Source organism: Dendrobates tinctorius, unplaced genomic scaffold (genome assembly GCF_039654945.1).
Source record: "Dendrobates tinctorius isolate UK_male_01 unplaced genomic scaffold, ASM3965494v1 ptg000035l, whole genome shotgun sequence".
NCBI lineage: Eukaryota > Metazoa > Chordata > Amphibia > Anura > Dendrobatidae > Dendrobates > Dendrobates tinctorius.
The window spans coordinates 58,062,437-58,082,975 of NW_027361703.1; the positions used below are offsets into that span (position 1 = coordinate 58,062,437).

Consider the following 20,539-nt stretch of genomic DNA (forward strand, 5'->3'; position numbering starts at 1 on the left):
GATCACCAGACCCTTGGAGGTGTCGCATAGCATCCCCAGGAAGGTCAGAGACTGACTCGGGGTAGTCGAGGACTTCCGTAAATTGACTAACCATCCCAGGCGCGTCAGAGTGTCGATCGTGATCGAGACGTTGACCTCGCAGTCCTTGAGGGTGGGGGCCTTGATGAGAAGGTCGTCCAGGTATGGAACGACTACTATGCCTCTGGAGTGCAGAACATCCATGGTAGCTGCCATGACCTTTGTAAATGTTCTGGGGGCCGTGGCCAGACCGAACGGGAGGGCCACAAACTGGTAATGGTCTTGGTTGATTGCGAATCTGAGAAACCTCTGATGGGCGGGAGCAATCGGTATATGCATGTATGCGTCCTGTATGTCTATGGAGGCAAGATATTCTCCTTTTTCCATAGACGCAACAATTGACCGGAGGGATTCCATGCGGAAGTGACGAACTCAAACGTACTTGTTGAGTTGCTTGAGGTCTAGTATGGGTCGGACGCTGCCTCCCTTCTTGGGCACCACGAACAGGTTGGAGTAGAACCCTCGGAAGCGCTCTTCTGCTGGGACTGGCACTATGACTCCTGCTCGCAGGAGGGAAGAAACCGCTTGACGGAAGGCCTGAGCTTTGAGCGGGGATTTTGGAGGTACAGAGGGGAAAAAACCTGTGCGGTGGGCTGGTAGTAAACTCGATTTTGTATCCTGAAGACACTATTTCCTTGACCCACTTGTCTTCTGTAATAGGCAGCCAGACCTGCTGAAAGAGTAGCAGTCGTCCGCCTACGAGTGGGGTGTCTTTGAGAGGGCATGAGTCAGGACGAGGGAAAAGTCTGAGGTTTTCCTCCTTTAGGTTTTGCCTGGCTTGCCTTTGATTGCCAGTTCCTGTCCGGCCTCTGTGCCGCACGTGTGTTGTCCCTGCGGGGGGAACGATTACGGTTTTGTGCTGGGCGTGAGACGGACCAGCCCGAAGAATTCCGAAAGGATCGGAAACGAGATTGATTACGCCTTTTAAACGTGCGTTTTGGTCTTAGTTGAGGGAGGGAAGTACTTTTGCCCCCCGGTAGCATTGGATATCATTGTATCCAGCTTTTCACCGAAAAGACGGCCACTGAAGTACGGGAGATTTGTTAGGGACTTTTTTGAGGCCGCATCCGCTTTCCATTCTCTTAGCCAGAGAATACGCCGGATTGTAATGGCATTTGATGCTATTCCCGCTATTCCTCTTGCAGAGTCCAACGCTGCAAGGACCATGTAATCTGCCACCACTGCAATTTGCACCGCCTGGTCCGCCAGCTGAGGATTTGAAGCTTGAAGGCCCTTTTGCAATAGAGCAGCCCAAGCCATGATGGCCTTGGCTGCCCAAACTGAAGCAAATGCGGGTACCAAAGAGGCACCTGCCGCTTCAAAGATTGAACGAGCCATGCGTTCGACTTGTCTGTCTGCCGTGTCCTTGAGGGTTGAACTGTCCGGCAGCGAGAGAAGCGTTTGTGCTGCCAGCCTAGAGACTGGAGGGTCCACTTCAGGCGGATCTGTCCAATCCTTGGTGTCTCTCTGTGGAAAGGGGTATTTTGATTCCAAATACTTGCGATTGGCGAATTTTTTCTCAGGCTGCGAAAAATGCTTAGAAAGGATTTTTTGAAATTCCGGGTGATTAGGGAAGACCTTCGATGGTTTCTGAACACTTTCAAAGGAAATCTTGTGTTCTGGTGCTTCCGGGGTTGGATCTGAAATGTCCAGCACCCGAAGGATGGAAGAGACGATATCCTCAACTATCGCAGTATTGCTAGGGGGACAAGGGAGCAAAGCGTTCTCTGTTTCGTTATCTGAATTGGAGTCACATATGCCCTCTGAGTCCTGCGCATCGCTAAGGAGCTCCCTAGCGGGCGAACTAGAGCGGAGGTTTCCCGTGGTCTGGGATCGTTGTGGAGATCCGCATTGTCCTTCTCTATCAGGGGACGGCCTCTGTGACCTGAGGCCACTGTGTCTTTCCCTGGAGGGGGAAGACCTATTGCTATGTGAGTACGCAGCTGAACACGACCTGTGGGTCCGCTTACGCCTCGAACTGTCGGAAGCTCCCTGATCATGAGGCCGGACGTCCCTTTGCTGGGTAACGTTCATAGCCGAGACATGACCCTGCAGAGCCTGCAGTAATGTGGAGGTCAGGTTATCTATAGACTGTGTCATAGACTGCGACATCTGAGTCGCCCATTCCGGCGCAGTAGCGGTCGCAGAAGCGTTGGTAGGGACTTCTTGGGGTTCTGATCCTGTTTTTTGGGTACAGTCCCGGCAGTGCGGGTACGTGCTGCCGCTGGGGAGAGTGGCCTTGCAGGCTGTGCAGACTGCATAAAAGCAGTCTTGCCTGGTTCTTTTCCTTGAGCCCGACATAGTACCTAGGCTGATTAGTGGAGGCCCTACAGGGGTATCTACGCAGAGGAAAGGAGGAGAGCGCTATATGGTATAGCAATTCACAGCTGAGTACCAAGGACCCAGCTGTGATCTTACGCCACCGGTGCTCCCCCTTAGGTCCAGCGCTGATAAATCCCACGTCCTGTGCCCCCCGGAGACTGCTGTGCTGCCTTCTTCCAGGTGCAGCAAGATGGCCACCGGATTCTGAGGTGGAGAGGGAAGGGGGCGGAGAGCTGGAAAAGGGCGCACTGGGCCATGTAAAAGCGCGCCCCTCCTGCCTCGATCCGCCCCTTCTATGACACCGCAGTGTCATTTTCGTCATCCGGGGGGCGGGCCGGTGGGCGGCGACTTCGGCTAGGCCGAAGCCGCGGCCTAAGTTGGAGGTCTCCTGCCCAGCAGGGCTCCAGGATGGCGCGGTCGTCCGCGGGAGAGTCGGATTTAAACCAGACCCCCCCAGAATGAAAGGAGGGCTGGCGGTGGGGCCATATATGTGACTGGGGCCCTGTGGAGGGTCCCTTGTGGCGCCAGTGCTGCAGAGACCGGGGCGCAGGGAGCCCGGTCTCTGATAAGTGCTGTGCCTCTCTGCACCTCCCCCGGTCACAAAAGGAGCCCACAGGTGGACTGGGGTCCCTGGTGCCTGGTACAGGCCCTACCTGTGGTGTCTCAACCTAATACCCCCAGAGGGGGATTAGGGAGGGTGCTGCTGTCACCGTCAGGGGGCTTCATCGTCGCCTCGACCCAGAGCCGGACGGAACTGAGGAAGGAGGGGGGTCTCAACCTCGAACCAGTACCCGAGGGACTGGTGAGGGAGCGACATGGGGAATAGCCACTTCGACCTCAACCGGGTACCCCTAATAGGGGACCGAGGAGGGAGCCATGCCGGGAGTCTCGCTGGAGACCCTCTTTTCTTCATCTGTAGTCCTTTGGAAAAAAATCCAGGAAAAAGACGGAGTGTAAAAAAAAAAAAACTTAGGTGTGCCTCCTGCGACACTAAGCAAAAACTGGAGAAGGCTGACGCCGTCCAGGGGTGTATACTGCAGAGGAGGAGCCAAAGTTAATCTTTTTCAGATTATGCATAGTGCCGCCTCCTAGTGGACAGCAGCATAACACCCACGGTTCTGTGTCCCCCAATAAGGCGACAGAGTAATAGGCGGCTTCCTTGTGAAAGCTGTGCAAGGAATGAGCTCTCTCTTCTTTTAACGTTTCCAACGTCTCGAGAGGTTAAAAGACCAGATAACAATACGTGCACAGCAATGTCTTTTTGATTTTGCTGAGAATTATGCTCATATTATAGGTGCGCTTTTGTGGAATCTTCCTGAAAAAAGTTGTGTGCACATGGCTGATATTTTTGTGGCTGATATTGGAATAACTGCTTCTAGGTCCGACCAGAGGTAGAGTTACAAAAACAGCTGAATGCAGTAGTGCTAGGGCAAAGCGAATTATGCTCTTGGCATAACCTCTTAAAATTGGAGAAATTCCAAAACTCCCATTCATTTATATGCGAGTTACACAAACATGGTACAGCTGTGCTCAGATGTTTTAATTTTGACGACTAGGACCGAAATGCAATTGTTACGTTCTCAGCCATGAAAGCAGAGAAGGGAATAAGCAAAGTTATTTTAAGGTTTTCATCATAAAAGAAAGTCTAGACAAAGGGGCTGTCCTACACACAGAATACATTTTAATCAATAGATTTTGAAATGATAAGATGGACAATTGGATGTGTTAATGTTATAAATTTGCTCCTGTTATTTGCAGAGTCTGACCATGCAGAGCTGCTCCAGTTCATGGTCAGTACATACCACAGCTGCTGGCCAGGGGATAGGATGGAGGGAAGCAGAAGTCACTTATACACAATTATACAGACAAAATAACTGCGGATCACAACTACTACTTTCTCCGGTAACACGTTTCCCTGCTTGTTTTATCACAGTAGCAAGTGTCTCAGCCTTCTGAAACTCCTACACCATTGACTTGATTTATGGCAAGCTCAGAAGGCAGGCAGACATGGAAGAAACACTCGCTGCTGTGAAAAAATAGGCAGGGAAAGGTGTTACCTAAGAATGCACCAGCTGGGATGTTTGGACTGTATACTCACTTTTCACAAGCAAGTTATGCTTCCTCCCCTGGCGAGAGGCTGTGGTATTTGCTGACCATTAACTGGAGCAGCTCTACATGGTCGGACTCGGCAAACAGTATATGGCAGGGCACATTTAGAGGATTATCTTAGCACAGGAACATTTTCTAAGCACATTCAATTGTGGAATGTGTTATTATTCCAAGGATCTATTGATTAAAATTTACGTGGGTCAACCCCTTTAACCTACGGTTACAAAATAAAATTACCGACTGGGTTAAAACGGACATGTCTAGGGTGGTGCCAAAAACTCAAATACTTTACATATGAAGAAATCTGAAGCATTTCTTATGGATGTTTGTTGTGCCCTTTCTCCCAATTACTGCTCCTTCCAATTCATAAATAAATTAAGAACTGTGAATTCTCAATGCGCTTGTCAAGGAGACAAGTCTTTGCAGTCTGGTGCTCTCAGCACTGTTTGAAAAGTGTGACACCTATGTTTCATTTTATTCATAAGTTTTTGGACAAATAAAAACAACAAAACCCAAAAACAATTACTGTATATACTTGTGTATAAGCCGACCTGTGTATAAGCCGACCACCCTAATTTTGTCACAAAAAAAAAACAAAAAAAAACGTACTGACTCGTGTATAAGCCGAGGGTGGAATCCATAGACTTTGCCCCCATATGCTGCTCCATAGACTATGCCCCCATATGCTGCTCCATAGTTTATGCCCCCATATGCTGCTCCATAGATTATGCCCCCATATGCTGGCTCCATAGACTATGCTCCCATATGCTGCTCCATAGATTATGCCCCCATATGCTTCTCCATAGTTTATGCCCCCATATGCTTCTCCATAGTTTATGCCCCCATATGCTTCTCCATAGTTTATGCCCCCATATGCTTCTCCATAGTTTATGCCCCCATATGCTTCTCCATAGTTTATGCCCCCATATGCAGCTCCATAGATTATGCCCCCATATGATTCTCTATAGTTTATGCCCCCATATGCATCTCCATAGTTTATGCCGCTCCATAGTCTATGCCCCCATATGCGTCTCCATAGTTTATGCCCCCCATATGCTGCCCCATATGCTACTCCATAGACTATGCCCCCATATGCTGCTGCTGCAAAAAAAAAAAATTCCATACTCACCTCTCCTGGGTCCATCACCGCTGTTTGCCGCTTCTTGTGTCAGTGACTGTTCAGTCAGCAGATTGGCAGCGTGCACTAACCACATCACCGCGCCCCCTGCTGCCTAAACATCACTAACACAGGATGCAGCAGAGACAGTGGTGAGCAGCGATGGACCGGGGGACAGGTGAATATAGCTATACTCACTCATCCTGCCGCGTTCTCTGCAGCCTCGCTTCTCCACTGTCTCCCTTCCTGTCTTCAGCGGTCACGTGGTACCGCTCATTACACTCATGAATATGCGCATATTCATGAGTGGTAATGAGGAGTACCACGTGACCGCTGAAGACACAGTGGAGAAGCGAGGCTGCAGAGACTGCGGCAGGACAGGCAAGTATGATCTCTGACACCCCCGCTCCCCCTCCGACCCCCAGGTATATGACCCGTGTATAAGCCGAGAGGTTGACTTTCAGCCCAAAAAAATGGGCTGAAAATCCCGGCTTATACACGAGTGAGTATATACGGTACTACAGAATTATTATAATCAGCAAAAATACAATTATTATTCCCTAAAATTATCCAGGCAGCTGATAGGTGTAAGAATGCTCAGATCTAGGAGCTATATACGGTAAGTGTTATAGCTGCCTGCACAGCCCATAACTTTACCCTCTCGTATGTTTAATATGCTGTTAGAGTAGCAGATTGATGATCCTTGCTAGATTTTGCACTCATGCTACCTGTACTAAAGACACCCCACTTCATTTTGTAGACGGGCTGCTGGTATGTGATGTTATCTAAGGCTAATTTTACACTTTCCGCCTTCTTTGCGGTCCGTTATTGCGGCCCGTATCGCCGCATTTTTGTGGTGTACCGCAATAACGGGAAGCAAAAAAGTTTGCGGATCGTCGTTTTTTTCTCCAATACTAAAGAAATAGTATTGGGGGGAAAAAAACGGCATTCCGCAAAACCGGAAGTGACGGCGCAAAACCGTTTGCTTTTGCGGCCCCATTGATTTACAATGGAGGCCGTGTACGTACAAGCTCGATCTTTTATCAAGGCCGCAAAAACGGCCTGTACGGCACACCATGGAATTTTTGCGGGCTGATTTTGCGGCCCCATAGAAATCTATTGGGGCCGCAACAAAAATACGGTAAGTGTAAATCCAGCCTCAATGAGACCACATAGGGAAGGAGAAAACTAACCATTTAAGCCAGAGGAAGCAGAAGAGTTGCGCAGAGGCAAGAAAATAAGCACAAAAGGTCAGCAATATGTACATTATTTTTCATTATTACCTAGTTAATGGCTGCAAGAGATATTTAATAAAAAGCCACAAAACTCAGTTTACAGTTAGGAGGCCCACAGGACTGCTATCATGTACAATGGTAGCAAACCTATTGTGAACAACTTACTTTTCTGTAACATATAGTACACCATTTCGGATGTAGTCTGTTGGCATTTTCCGATCTCTGTTAATCAAACAGCAGCGCCAGCCTGTGTCACAAGCTAGAAGAAAAAATGGTGGGAAAGGTAACTAACACAGGACACTAGAATCTGACTGCCCTCATGCATAGCCAAGAACACCTAGACTATCTCTGCAACATGGCGAAAGCCATTTTTCTCTTGATAATTGCAATTTGGTGGGATTGAAAATTAGTAGCTGCGTATTTCCCCCATCAGCATGAAGCTTTATGAAAATTTTTGAGAGCCACTGAAAATTCTAATTTAGTTGTCTGCGACTATTTTGCGTCCGTTAAAATGAAAACAATTTTCTGGTCACCTCTACATCCATTTGCTTTTCATGGGTCTGTTATTACCATGTGTACCGTATAGTTCATGAAAGCTTTAGGACTTCTCTACACGATGCATTTTTGAAATGGAAAAATACTGTTTTTTACAGTACCTGCAAAGCGATAGAAGTCTTATGCACATGTTGCTGATTTTTTTCCCTTCAAATTTCAACCAAAGCCTTTTTTTTGCCTCTTTCATTACCATGGTAATCATCAGCTTAATTTTTTATTTTTATACCTTAGACTTTTACGGGTGCAGCGATACCAAGTATTTTTTAAAAGGTCTTTATTTTTAATGGGTGGAAAGGGGAGGGGTGATTTAATTTTTAAACTTAAAAAAAAATAATTCCAAATAATCAGAGCTGGAAGACACAGATATGGCTTATATAGTGGGCATCTCCCAAATGTGTAGAGCTCAGCTCCTCAGACTTCCCCACACACTTTTTGAGTTAAGGCATTAGGCCACGTTCCATATTTGGTCAGTATTCTACATCAGTATGTGGAAGCCAAAACCCAGAATAGGTGAGAAATGCAGACGTAGTGACGTGTTTCTATTATACTTTTCCTCTGATTGCCAGAATTTTACATCAGTATTTGTAAGCCAAAAATCAGGAACAAATACTGGCCTTAGAGGATTGTTCCCATCTTCTAAGATGGATATTGTCAAATAGTGCCAATAAAAAACAAAAAGCCAGACAAGTTAATTTTTTATTTAATATTAATTTTTTTTTGTATTCTATTTTAATAGGGAACTGTTAAGAAAAAAAGACCCATGATGTTACTTTTTTATCCTTTTCATTTATTTACCTGGCAAGGGGCGCTCCGTTTCTGATAAACTGAAGACCTCATGAAAACTGCTCTTTTTTGTAGTATGGCATCTTCCACCTTCGTCTTCACGGCTTGTTGCTGGTGGCGCACCAGAGGTTACATTAACTTTTGATACTGACTGCATCTGAAAATGAAGAACAATACCTTAGTCTTCTTGAAACAAAACAAGTGGATCAATATCTGGCCAAGAGGGAATCACAGCAAGCACAGATACATAAAGCAGCTAGCAAGGCTCTAAAACAGCAGATTAGTAATATGACAATTCGCTTAGGGTGTGAAGAGAAGATCAGACTACAGCTTGTACCTGCAGAGTAAAAACCTATCGAATTTGGGAGCCTAGAATGTGGTATGCCAACATCTGGTAGACACGTCTGGAAGACCGCTGGCATTTTGCTTTAAAAAAACCCTTATTACAACGTTTCACAGGGAGACGTAGAGGTGACGACTACGGTCAAGAATGGTAAACACAAAACCATACAAACATATTCAGATCTGCTGTATAATATTCTAGTTAGAAGCTCCAGTATTTCAACTTTGAGACCCACAACTTTCCTAAACAGAAACGAGGCTATTTGCTATAAAAAGTCTCTACGCACTTTCCTTAGCCAAAGCTTGAGCATTTACTAAAAAGCAAATTACTACTGTGGACAGTTGCCTCACTAACCATCTTAATCAAGTCAACATTAGTAAAACGCAAAATATATTTTAACGGTTGACCAATAACTTCATGATAGATGCATCATATCTACACATTTTTTTTGTTACGTAACATGTATATACTATCGGTACCGAGAAGCACGGAATATTTGCACACACATTCAATGTTGTAATTAGAACAAGGAAAAGTCATGAATTTATGGAAATCACAGAATTGATAGACATGCTAATGATATGTAAATGAAAAAATGGTAACAAAATGTTTAAAAACACCTCAATTTTTCCCAGAATCAAGTATGAATGCAGTGCGCAGAAACTGACACAAAGACTGACACATCATGGCGTGCTATGAATGAGGTTATTAATAGTTGTCTGAGGAATGTCCTGTCATGCTAAATGTATTTGGGCACACACATCAAGATTCACTCCTGGCAGCTTCTTTGCAATTGCTGATCAATGATGTCCCAGATGACCTCAACGGGAGAGAAGTCTGGAGACGCTGCAGGTCATGAAAGTGCGTTTAGGTCACACAGGCTGTTCACAGTAGAATTAGCATGTTCTACTGGCATTGTTGGGTTAAAAAAGTTACTGGAACACCATTACATTCCCTTGTGAAGGCTTCTTCAAAGTGTTGCACATGAAGTCTCCAATGCGGCTATCAATGCATCCAAGACAAGAGAGGAACTCAACATGGAAATGATACTCCTTCATTCCAGATTCAATTGTGTCTTGCTCTGCAACCTGATAAGACTTTTAGGCCAGTGGCGTTAGGTAAAGAGAACACCTATAAGTGGACACCTGGCTAGTAGCCCAGAGTGTAAACACCTTACGATAGTTTATGTAGACACTGTTTGACACCTTATGCTTGGTATTTGATATCCAATTTCACTTGCAGTACAGAATGGATCACTATGCACCATTCTTTGAATTTGAGGAGACCACATGAGTAAAACCATTAGGAAGTTCTTCATGAAGGAACGTCACACCAGTGGTACTACTGGGATTGTAGTATTGGTGGCATAACATGCGATAGCTAAACCCCACTATCTTCATTTCAGGTGCAACAACAGCTCAGTGTTACACTGATTTGTTCAGGGAACTAGTGGTATAGCCATTTCTCCAAGGTGTCACAGGAGCCATTTTTTTTACATAACGCCAGGCCGCATTTTGCTCGTACTACTGTAACCAGCCTGCGTGGCCTAAATCTGCTAACATGGCATGCAGTGTCTCCAGATTGCTTTGCATTGACCACATCTGGGACATCATTAGTTGACAACTACAAGAGGGAGATGCCAGCAGTGGATCTAGACTATTTGCTTGATCAAATGCATTCAGGAAGGAAGCACACTCCTCAGACAACCATTAATAATCTCATTGATAGCATGCCAAGTTGTGTAAGTGCAGGTATTTCTGATCATGGTGCTCATACTTGATGCCGAAAAAAACAATAAAAATGTTTTGGGGAAGAAAAATAAAAAATCATTTTTCATCATTTGCATATCAGTAACTTGTCTATCCATCCTGTGATTTTCATAATTCCATGACTTTCTTTTTGGTGGTGCAATTTCAATATTGATTAGTGTATAGTCAAGAATTCCTCAAGGAAACATTAATCTGTCAATCAAAATTGGGCTAGGACATTTGTGTTGTCATAATATCCATGGGTACTCAAGAGCCAGATCATGGCCCAAATGTGGGCTGAGACACCAGCTGTTCAGACCCCACAGATCTCAGCAACAAGCAAAATTCTTATGCACCACTGATCGGTTTTGTGCTTGCTTGGTAGGGCCTCCCACTCCGTATAAGACATTAGAAATTCAAGAGATCCAAAGCACTAATGAATAATCCTTAAAAACCTTGCTCTTTATTCCATCAGCTTTGACAAAGTGTGACCACTTTTTTAGTTCATCATCATTTTTTATTGGGGCTTAAAAACTTACTGGTAGATACTTAATCCCAATAGATGCACACTATACTTGGGACATTTTAAATAATCATGTATTCTAATGATCAATCGTATTGGATCTGTGGCATTCCTAGTGTATGATGCTCCTTTCATTATTGTATACAGCAATTACAGTACATATATGTTTTTAACATTGTTGTTTATTTGATGTACTTGATTTCCACCATGACAAACGTGATGGGCTATGAGGAATAGGTGTAGCCCATTTACTATGAGCTGTATATAAAGCTTTGCTTTATGTGTGCATCATAGTTGTATTTTTTTAGGTTTGAGAATGGCCAGAAACGTTACCTTGTCTCCCTTGTGACCACTTTTCAAACATTATGGAAACAAGATAACTTTTTTTTAATGATTAGTCAATGGTGCCTTGGATCTCTTGGATTTCAGCCCCCACAGACCTGGCTTGACAGGTCAGCCACAAGGAGCGGAATTAGCACTGTAGCATGGTACATAAGACCTTAACACTGGCCAGTGTCAGGAGGTTGTGAATGGCAGTCCCTGAAATGAAGGGGAGCTGAAAACAACTAGTATATACAGTTGAATTCAAAATTATACAATCACCATTGCAAATCAGACTTAATAGCAAAAGTTGCAAACTAAAACACAAGAATAGTTTAAGTACCTCAACAACTTACATAAGCAGTTACTCCAAATTATTCACAAAATTCCATTTTCAGTGACTACTGCAGTCTTAGAATTATTCAACGCCTTCATGAGAAGCATCTTTAGAACGTGGCATTGTGAATTGCTGCTAGTCTGATGCTTAACCAGATACCAGCTTCTGGAAGCGTTTTTAAGGAATCTTAGACCATTCCAAATGGGCAATGGCCTCCAGTTCACTAATATTCCTGGGTTGTCCAAAAAGAGAAGGGATCATTGCCTTGCGCACACAAGAAAAAGTATATATAGATAGAAAAGACAAGGGATCTTCATACAAATGGAAGCATAGTCTGCAAGCACAATGTTAAAAGAAACAAAGGCTACACAACACAAATGTAGTGGAATGAGGAAGGTATTACCAGATTCTTAAGGAGGTGGGTGGTCAAAAACGCTCAAATAAATAATGCACCTAAAGCAAAATTTGGTGGTAGCAGGCTCTGAGATTTCAGTTTTCGCAATATTGCGCATTAATGAATGTTGAAGGTCTCAATACCCGAACTTGAACACGTACAGTACAATTCTACTGACCCAAAAGCACAAGAAAAGTCAGCTCAAATATACTTAGACAAAAAGAAAAAAAAGCACAAAGAAGCCACGGAAGTTTTAGGACTATTCTATGAAGTAATGTAATAAAAAGGGAATTTTCGAGCCTACGACTCAGCGTAATGACTGGATGAAGAAGAATGCAGTATATGCTGAAAAGAACATCCTGCCTACAGTGAAGTATTTCAGTAGTTCTGTGATGCTTTTGTTGTGATTTACATGCTCTAAACACAGGAAACCTGCAGCATGTGGAGGGCAAGATGCATTCCATGAAGTTTTAGGATATCCTATAAGAGAACGTTGTGTCATTGGTGAGAAATTGAAGCTTGGCCGTAATTGGAACTTTTAACTCCAACAATGATCTCAAGCATACTTGAAAGTGCACAGAGCCTTGGTTTCAGATCTAGACGTGGGAGATTCTGGAGTGGACGTCACAGTTGACTTACTTGAACCCCACAGAAAATCTTAGGTGGGATTTGAAGAAGATAGAGCACGCAAACGCATAATTATTACTGAACTGTAGAAAGTTATCCATGAGGAATGCGCCAATCATACTCTAAGCGCTGCCAGAAGCTGGTGTCTGCCTATGCATCACATTCACATAACAGACAAAAAGACTTTAAAACTTAGTAAAGATGCTTGACATGAACAGTGTTTAATAACTCTAACACTGCAATAGTCAGAATTAGTAGCATTTTTTGTTAAATCTGGAAACACCACTGCTTATATTAGTTGGGTTCAGCTATAAAAATTGTTCTTCATTGGTTTATTGCAAACGGGTTTGAATAATATGTTGCCACTATATTTTTATGCTTTTCTTCCTTTTGGTCAAACCTAATATTTGGATTCTAAATTATTTTGTGTAGCTGGTAAGTGGTTTAAATATTAAGAGTTTATCTAGTATTTGGATTACTGTCAGGAGCTGGTCTGGGTATTGACCAATTGCAGCAGTCTGGTCTGGGGGTCTGACTAGTTGTAGGGGCCGGGTCTGGTATTTGACTAACTGTAGGGGCCTGGTCTTGGGTTTGACTGTATGGGTATGGTCTGGGGATTGAATAAATGTAGGAGGTTTGGTCTAGAGAGTCAGATTAATTTTAGGGGGGGGGGGGGCTGGCTTGGAGACTAAGCAACTTTAGTAATTTGATCTGGGGTTACAGGTCATGACATGGAGTTTAAAAGTCCAATCTGGGCATGCAATTACTTATGGGTCTGGGTTGTTGATTGATTTACAAGCATCAGGTCCAAATGATGTCGGGAATGTGACACCTTTTTTGTTTGGTTTCAATTAATTTAGATGCGTAGATGATTTTTTTTCCCCATAAACAAATCTTTTGTTAATATTGGAGGTAGCCTTGAAGGACGTTTTTACATTTTCATTATATTCTTTAGGCCGTCTTCCCTACATCCACATGATGAACAGTACCCAACTTATTCACAAGTTTCAGCCTACACGCCTGATTTGTTTCATTATCATGGCACTGTGGTTATTTGCCCGAGAATAAGTGAAGGAAGAAGCAATCTGAATTCACAAGTCAACCTTACAGGTGTTTTCCAGTGGCCCCACCCACACAAATTTAACAAAAGCCAGCTGAACCCACCAAATTTGGTAGGGCCAGACTTCCATTTGTTTGGGGGGGGTGTCCCGATTCTCTCACCGCACTATCATTTGCTGCAGGGAAAGACTGGGTCTTAGGAATTTAATAGCAGATCTGTGTTTTCAGGGGAGAAAAGCCACTTCTCTCTCCCCTGCCAAGCCAGACCCTCTCTCCCAAACAAAGCCACTCATGGTGGAGGGTGGGAAAGGAGTCGGTAGATAGCCACCTGCCACCTCACGTCCATGGCCAGCTTCAGAACCTTACGTAACGTCGCCAAACTCCAAAGTGTACAGTTTTGAATGGACATATTAGCCTGGTGCATTGTTGTAACAGTTTATAACAGAATTCACAATCTACATGTACCTTTAAAAGCAGTAAACTGAATGTACACAGTGAAGATGGATCATTACCATTTACTAACTCGATAATATTCTCTTCTAAGCTTGAATCTACCGTATTTATAATACTTGAAAGTGTCCGGCATGAAGAATTTTTCCTTTATTGATATAAATACTTATATCAATATATAAATTTTCATGCTATTGAATGGCTGTAAGCATGAAATGCTAGCCAGATAAATTACAAAAACCAAAATGTATCGTCCCAGAGATTTGAAAAACTGGCTAATGAAAATGGATCAATATATATAAATTTTATTATGTGACCAGCCCCATGCTGCATACAAGCGGAAATGACATGCACAAGTACAGTTTTAGTGGCAATGGAGAAATAGCCCTGAAAGTGAGCACACAGATTAGAAGAAATGTGGAGCAACAAAAAAGTTGGTCAAACAGACTAGATTAGGTGGTTAATGGAATCCAAAAGAACCAACAGCACTCTAGAGATCCGTACCTTTTCATGCCCTGACAGCTAGCAGGAAAGGAAACAAACACATATGTGACAGTGACAAAAGAAAAAGTGACAGCGTCGACATTTTATCCACGCAATACACACAGGAGCTGAGCAGAAAAATGCACAAACACTACAGATATGCACAATTACTATCAATACTCTACTACTGGTTGCTGCAGTGAAATGCAGGGAATAAAATGTAACAATGGGCGGAACAGTAAATGTTGATGTGTATCGACCATTTCTCCTCAGTCCTAGACCTCTACGACAACATCTCCATACCCCTATGGTAGCTATTCTGTTAATACTGCTTGTACTGTCAAAAACCTACAATATAATCGATTTCAGATCACTATAGTCCAGTGTAAGATCCACTGGAAGAAGTCCGTGAAAGCTTTGAAAAATATCTATGAATTAAAAAACCAACATAATAATATGAATGGATATGATAAATCAGCTTGCACATTGGCCCACTGTAGCAGAACCGTTCTTATACATACACATCAGTAGGAAAATGTGTCACAAAGACACTCTGCTACAGCTGCACAGAAGAATGCACAGCCTGGGCCAAGGATGCGGTCTGTCCGACGGCATACCGGTTCTGTCATTGGCCTTCACAGAAAAGCTTGCCTCCTGCATCGGATGGAGACTAAATAAACAGACAGTGAAGACAATGACGAGCATAAAGAGATTCGGGCGAATTTGGGATTTTTTTCCGCATAGAACCCAAACTTTTCTATAACGGCCATCAGATGAAAAAGGTCAACCCAAAAGAGAGTCACTACTAGTTTAACCTTACCTGCAACATGGCACGTATCCCACACCGAAGAGTTATTTTAATTAGAAAACAAAATTTTATATAAACCATGGTTATATTGCATATGCTACCATTCCCAAACTACATTGCAGAACAGAGCGAAGAATTAAAGGTTCCCAGACAAAGGGAGTACTTGCTTGTAATCACATGTATAAGCATCTACAAACATGACTGCATTACTAGACTGTTACTACAAGAAATAATGTGAATATAACAATACACTAGAATACAGATGCTGCAAATGTCAGGTTTGCTCCAATTAGCTGCTCAATGCAACTTATATGGATGGATTTACAGCACCAGCTACATGGAATGCAAGATAACAAGACTTTCCTTTTAAAGAGGACCTTTCACCAAATATTCCACGTTGAACTGGATACAGGATATAATAGTGGCTACAGAACGGAATTTTTTTATTTTTTTACCTCTCCATTGTAGAAATATCATCAAAGTATTTGGCACCAGATAGGATGGGAGCGTGTACTTCTACTTGTATGGTGATGACCAATCATAAGCAGGCAACAACACTCATGGAAAAAAAACAAAAAACATCTCCAACATAACTTTGAGCAGGAATCTCATACCAGGAGATCAGAGTTGAATCACTGAATCTCACACACTAAGGCTAAGTGCACACGTACCGGAACGCTCGCGGAAATTACCGCGAGAATTCCGGAATTCCATTCCGCGGGAAAATCGCATTTTAAATTCCAGCGATTTTCCCGCGGAAAAACTAGCATTTTGCAAGCGTATTTAGCTTGTAAAATGCTAGCGTTTTCCAAGCGATCTGTAGCATCGCTTGGAGAATGATTGACAGGTTGGTCACACTCGTCAAACATAGTGTTTGACGAGTGTGACCAACTTTTTACTACTGAGGCCGCCTATGCAGCATCAGTAGTAAAAGATAGAATGTAAAAAAAAAAAAATAAAAAATGGTGTTATTCTTACCTTCCGACGTCCCGCGCATCCGTTCCCAGTAATCCTTTGCGAAAATGCCCACGATGTCTCGCGGTTATTCGCGATGACGTCGCGAGAATGACCGCGAGACTTCGCGATCCCGCGAGAACGGACGCCATCGCGGGCATTTTCGCAAAGGCTTACTAGGAACGGGAGCGTGGAGAGAGGCGGGAAGGCTGCGCGGGACGCCGGAAGGTGAGAATAAGAATATAACAATATTTTTTATTTTAAATTCTATTTTTTACAGGGATATGGTACCCATAGCCCCGAGGACAGTCTCCTCTCCTCCGGACCGTGGGTACCATCGGCAATTCTTCTGCTTACTTTCCGCATGGTGTGCACAGCCACATGTGGGAAGTAAGCGGAACAATGCATTCCTATGGGTGCGGGATCGCCGCGATTCCGAAAAATTAATGAGCATGCTGCGTATTTTACCGCGAAGCGATTCCGCCGCGGTAAAAACCGCCGCATTAGCACAGCATTGCGGAATCCCATAGGAATGCATGGGATGCTTATTTTTCGCGTTTTCGCGGCAAAATCGCGCGGTTAAAACCGCCGCGGAAACGCGAAAAAAACGCCACGTGTGAACTCAGCCTAACTTCCTACGTGAGTCACTGTTTGGGGGGTCGGGGTGGAGAGGCAGCGTAGCAGAGTTTAGCTGCATCACATAACAAATCCTCATATCAGCTCTACGGACTACAGAGAATGTCAGAAATCACACTTATGTCTGCTGTGCTCAAGCAACTTGTAATCGCTCTGCAAGGAGATCAAGGTGTCATTACATCTCACCCAGTAATAACCTGTCTGGTTCTAGACTCACACATATGTAAGATGTAATGACACCATGCTCTGATCTCACTGCAGAACAAGTACAAGTTAAGAACAACAGATGAGTGCTCAAAGTGTCAGTATCACATATCTCCAGAGGTAGCATGTGGAAGGAGCTGCACAGCAGAGGTGACAGAGCTATAAAAGGACAGCTTGAGAGAAGGGTTTGTATTGTGACGCAGCTAAACTCAGCTGTTCTGCTCCTCCAAAACACAGGGATCTTATCTGAAAGGTGCAAGTCATCTAGGCATTCTAATCATGCAGGAGCTTAGACTGGAAGATCAGAGTTGTTGGTCAAAACTAACACGGAGAAAGCTACTCTAAGCTATGTTAGGATGTGTTCTTCTTTCCCAAAATTATTGCTACATGCTCATGATTGGTCAGCATCATACAAGGAGAAGTACATGCTCTCAGTGACACCTGTTTGATAACACCCACTTGTACTTAATTAGGTGCCAACTCCATTGAATGTGACTATCTCCACAATGTACAGATGAAATTATATATTTAAAAAAAAAGTTTATTCTGCTTTGCAGCCTCTATCATGTGTCCAGTTCAACATGAAAAATTTGGTAAGAATCATACATTTACTCTTACGAGAATGCTAAATTTCAAGCTGTTATAATACCGTAAAAAAAAATAAAAATGGGGCATTAGAACTTTATCACTTACTGTATCCTATGGGACTTGAACCTGTGATCATCCGATCACTTGTATTAGTTTACAGCAATGCCACAGTATTGCAGTACATAGTAAATATCGTGGTCTCCTAAAAAGCACAGTCACAGGCTGGACTTCTAAGGGGCACCATAAGGGCTGGCACAGGTGTCTTCAGCAGAACCCTGGCTGACATAGCAATCCATCAGCACCCCACAATTACGTAGGGGAAGGATGGGCACATAGAACAGCGTGCTCCCTGGACCAAGCACTGTAATGTTGCCATCAATAGACCGACAGTGGCAATTAAGCAGCTGACAGCAGCGGGAAGTGCTCTGCTACACACATTGCTGTTAAAGCCAGATGAAGGCTGTAGAAAACATAGCTGCCAGAAAAGATGTGGGCTCATCTCCCTAGTTCGCTTCAAAGACTAGGACATGACATATGATGTGTGAATATGGCAAATGTTGAAAAAGATCTTTGTATCAGACAGGAGAACTAAATATAAAGCAATGGGTGAAGTTTATAATGCCAAGTCTGTTCACACATTTGCTTTGACGTGATGTGTAATATAAGACAGCATGAATTTTCTACAATGTTACTACTATTCTGGATTGCAGACTTTTTCATCATTGAAATATTACTAATTGTTCAGTGACTATTGGGAAATTTTATCTAGAACAAATTTATTAGCAGTCATAGGTGACATTTATTTTTTTACAACTGAAAATATCTGCAAAAGGCCTGGATAACTGCTCCCCTTTATCTTCTTGTACAGGAATATTTATCAGCTGATGCATGTTTAATGTAGGCGACTCCACATTTTATATTGCGGTTTCTATGCTCACCCTTCTAGACGCAGTTACATTTGTTCGTTCTTTAAGCTGTGGATCTGTAGGGAGGTTTGTCCAGATAATGTATGGAGTGTCATACTTGTCACGGAACCTCGGACACCGCTTGAAAACGAAATCAATGAGGAAAAACTTAATTCCAGCGTAGAGCCCTAAAAAAGCAAAAAGGATCACATGAGCAAGCAATATAATAAATCTAGTGGAATACTACATGTTGATTGTTAGCCCTTTCAGGACCAGAAAGTGTTCAAACTTCTGTGCTTTTTTTAATTTTCCCCTACTTCCAAGAGACAAATTTTTTTTTTTATTTATCCATGAAGAAAGCCATAGGAGGGCTGTTTTTTGCAGAGCCATTTGTAGTTTTGAATATGACAGTTCACATTACCATGTACTGTACTAAAAAATGGGGACACAATTCCAAGTTAGGTAAAAAGAAAAAAAAAAACCGAGTTTTATTTTTATGCCATTCTTTGTACAGTAAAAAATTACTTGGTAGTATAACTCTTCAGGTCAGTACAAGTATGGCGTTACCAAACAAATATAAAAACACTTAGTAGTGAAAATAAAAAATTCAGATCTTTACTTCTTTCTTGTTGGCATTAATGTAAGAGTAAACTAATTTTATATGTTGATATATCAAACTTTTTCTGTCGGAGAAATACCAAATATTTTTATTTGCCAATTTTCTTCAGTTCTTTATTTTGATAGTAGGAAAAGGTGGTGATTTAAAACAGATATTTTTTTAGACTTAAAAAACTTTTGTTTTAATCTTCAGTGTCTCTGTGGGACTTAAACCAGCGATAATTTGATTGCTTATAGGCGGAGCATTAAAGGAGGGCCGACCAAGACTGCATTTACTGGGGCTAGCAGTAGGTCCCCAGCTGAAATGACAACCCTCCTGTTCACTGTGATCACGTTACCGGGAGATGATGACAGCTAGTGCATGGGTGCACACCAGCAGTGACGCCATTTCAATGCTACTGTCAGTGACTAAAGGCCTTTAAATGCGGATCTTATAGGCAGATACACAGGAAGCATCTGCCAGGTATGGTGCAGGCTTTGACATCAGATCACATAATTTTACATGATGTGGCGGCGTAAAGGGTTACGGGATTCACAGTGCGCCAAATAGATCTTTACGGTATTTGATTTTAGCTGTCCTTTAAAAGAGAACCTATCAGCACCATTTTGTAATGTAAAGTAATGTGCGTCTTTAATCATTTGAAATTTTCTGATAATTAAATATTGGTGGACAAGGACCAGACTGTACAAAGGGTTTTCTTCTCCCTATCTGTGTTTCCCATCCCTTCCACCTGCCTCCGGTCATTGCTGATATGTCAAAGAGGAGGAAGGTCATTCACAGACCGGAGGCAGGTGGAATCACAGACCGGGAGGAGAAGACCCTCTGTACAGTCCGGCCCTTGTGCACCAAAATCTAAGTAGCAGAAAACGTCAAATACTGAATAAAGAAGAACATCAGATTTCTTCACCAAATGTATCAACTTACTAAGTATTAGCGTATAGAAAAAAAAATATTCAGAACAATAACACCAATTAGTGTACTACTTACCTATACAGAGTCCAATCAGTCTATATGGAAAAAAACAGGATGCGATGAAGGCCGCCCATAAGCCAACATATAGTTTCTGTGTAATTTCTGGCTGGACCCACATGAAAAGGCTAAAGTTGAAACATAAAAGGAACAGATTTGTATATACATATATACACACACAAACTAACTAACTAAAAAGCTCTAAAAATAACATACATCACATACTTTTTTATTTTTTCCAGTATGTCTGCCATCTTTCCAAACAGGTTCTGAGAAAAGAGCACAAGGATTATTACGTTTTATTGCAGAGTGGAACTGGCCATAATATACCAAAGTGCTGCAATGAAAAACACCATACTGACAGAAGGAGTG

At 42.9% G+C, this 20,539-nt stretch overlaps 1 protein-coding gene across 4 annotated transcripts in view; it reads right to left on the reverse strand.

The window, feature by feature from the left end:
* GRAMD4 (GRAM domain containing 4) overlaps window positions 1–20,539 on the reverse strand; it is a 142,515-nt gene that overhangs the window by 16,500 nt on the left and 105,476 nt on the right. For all 4 annotated transcript variants that reach the window (XM_073573499.1, XM_073573497.1, XM_073573498.1 and 1 more), the window contains 5 exons: window positions 20,393–20,436; window positions 20,186–20,295; window positions 18,613–18,767; window positions 8,212–8,356; window positions 7,027–7,120 (listed from right to left, as the gene is read on the reverse strand). In XM_073573499.1, the coding sequence (XP_073429600.1) occupies window positions 7,027–7,120; window positions 8,212–8,356; window positions 18,613–18,767; window positions 20,186–20,295; window positions 20,393–20,436 (548 nt within the window). The remainder of the gene's footprint in view (window positions 1–7,026; window positions 7,121–8,211; window positions 8,357–18,612; window positions 18,768–20,185; window positions 20,296–20,392; window positions 20,437–20,539) is intronic.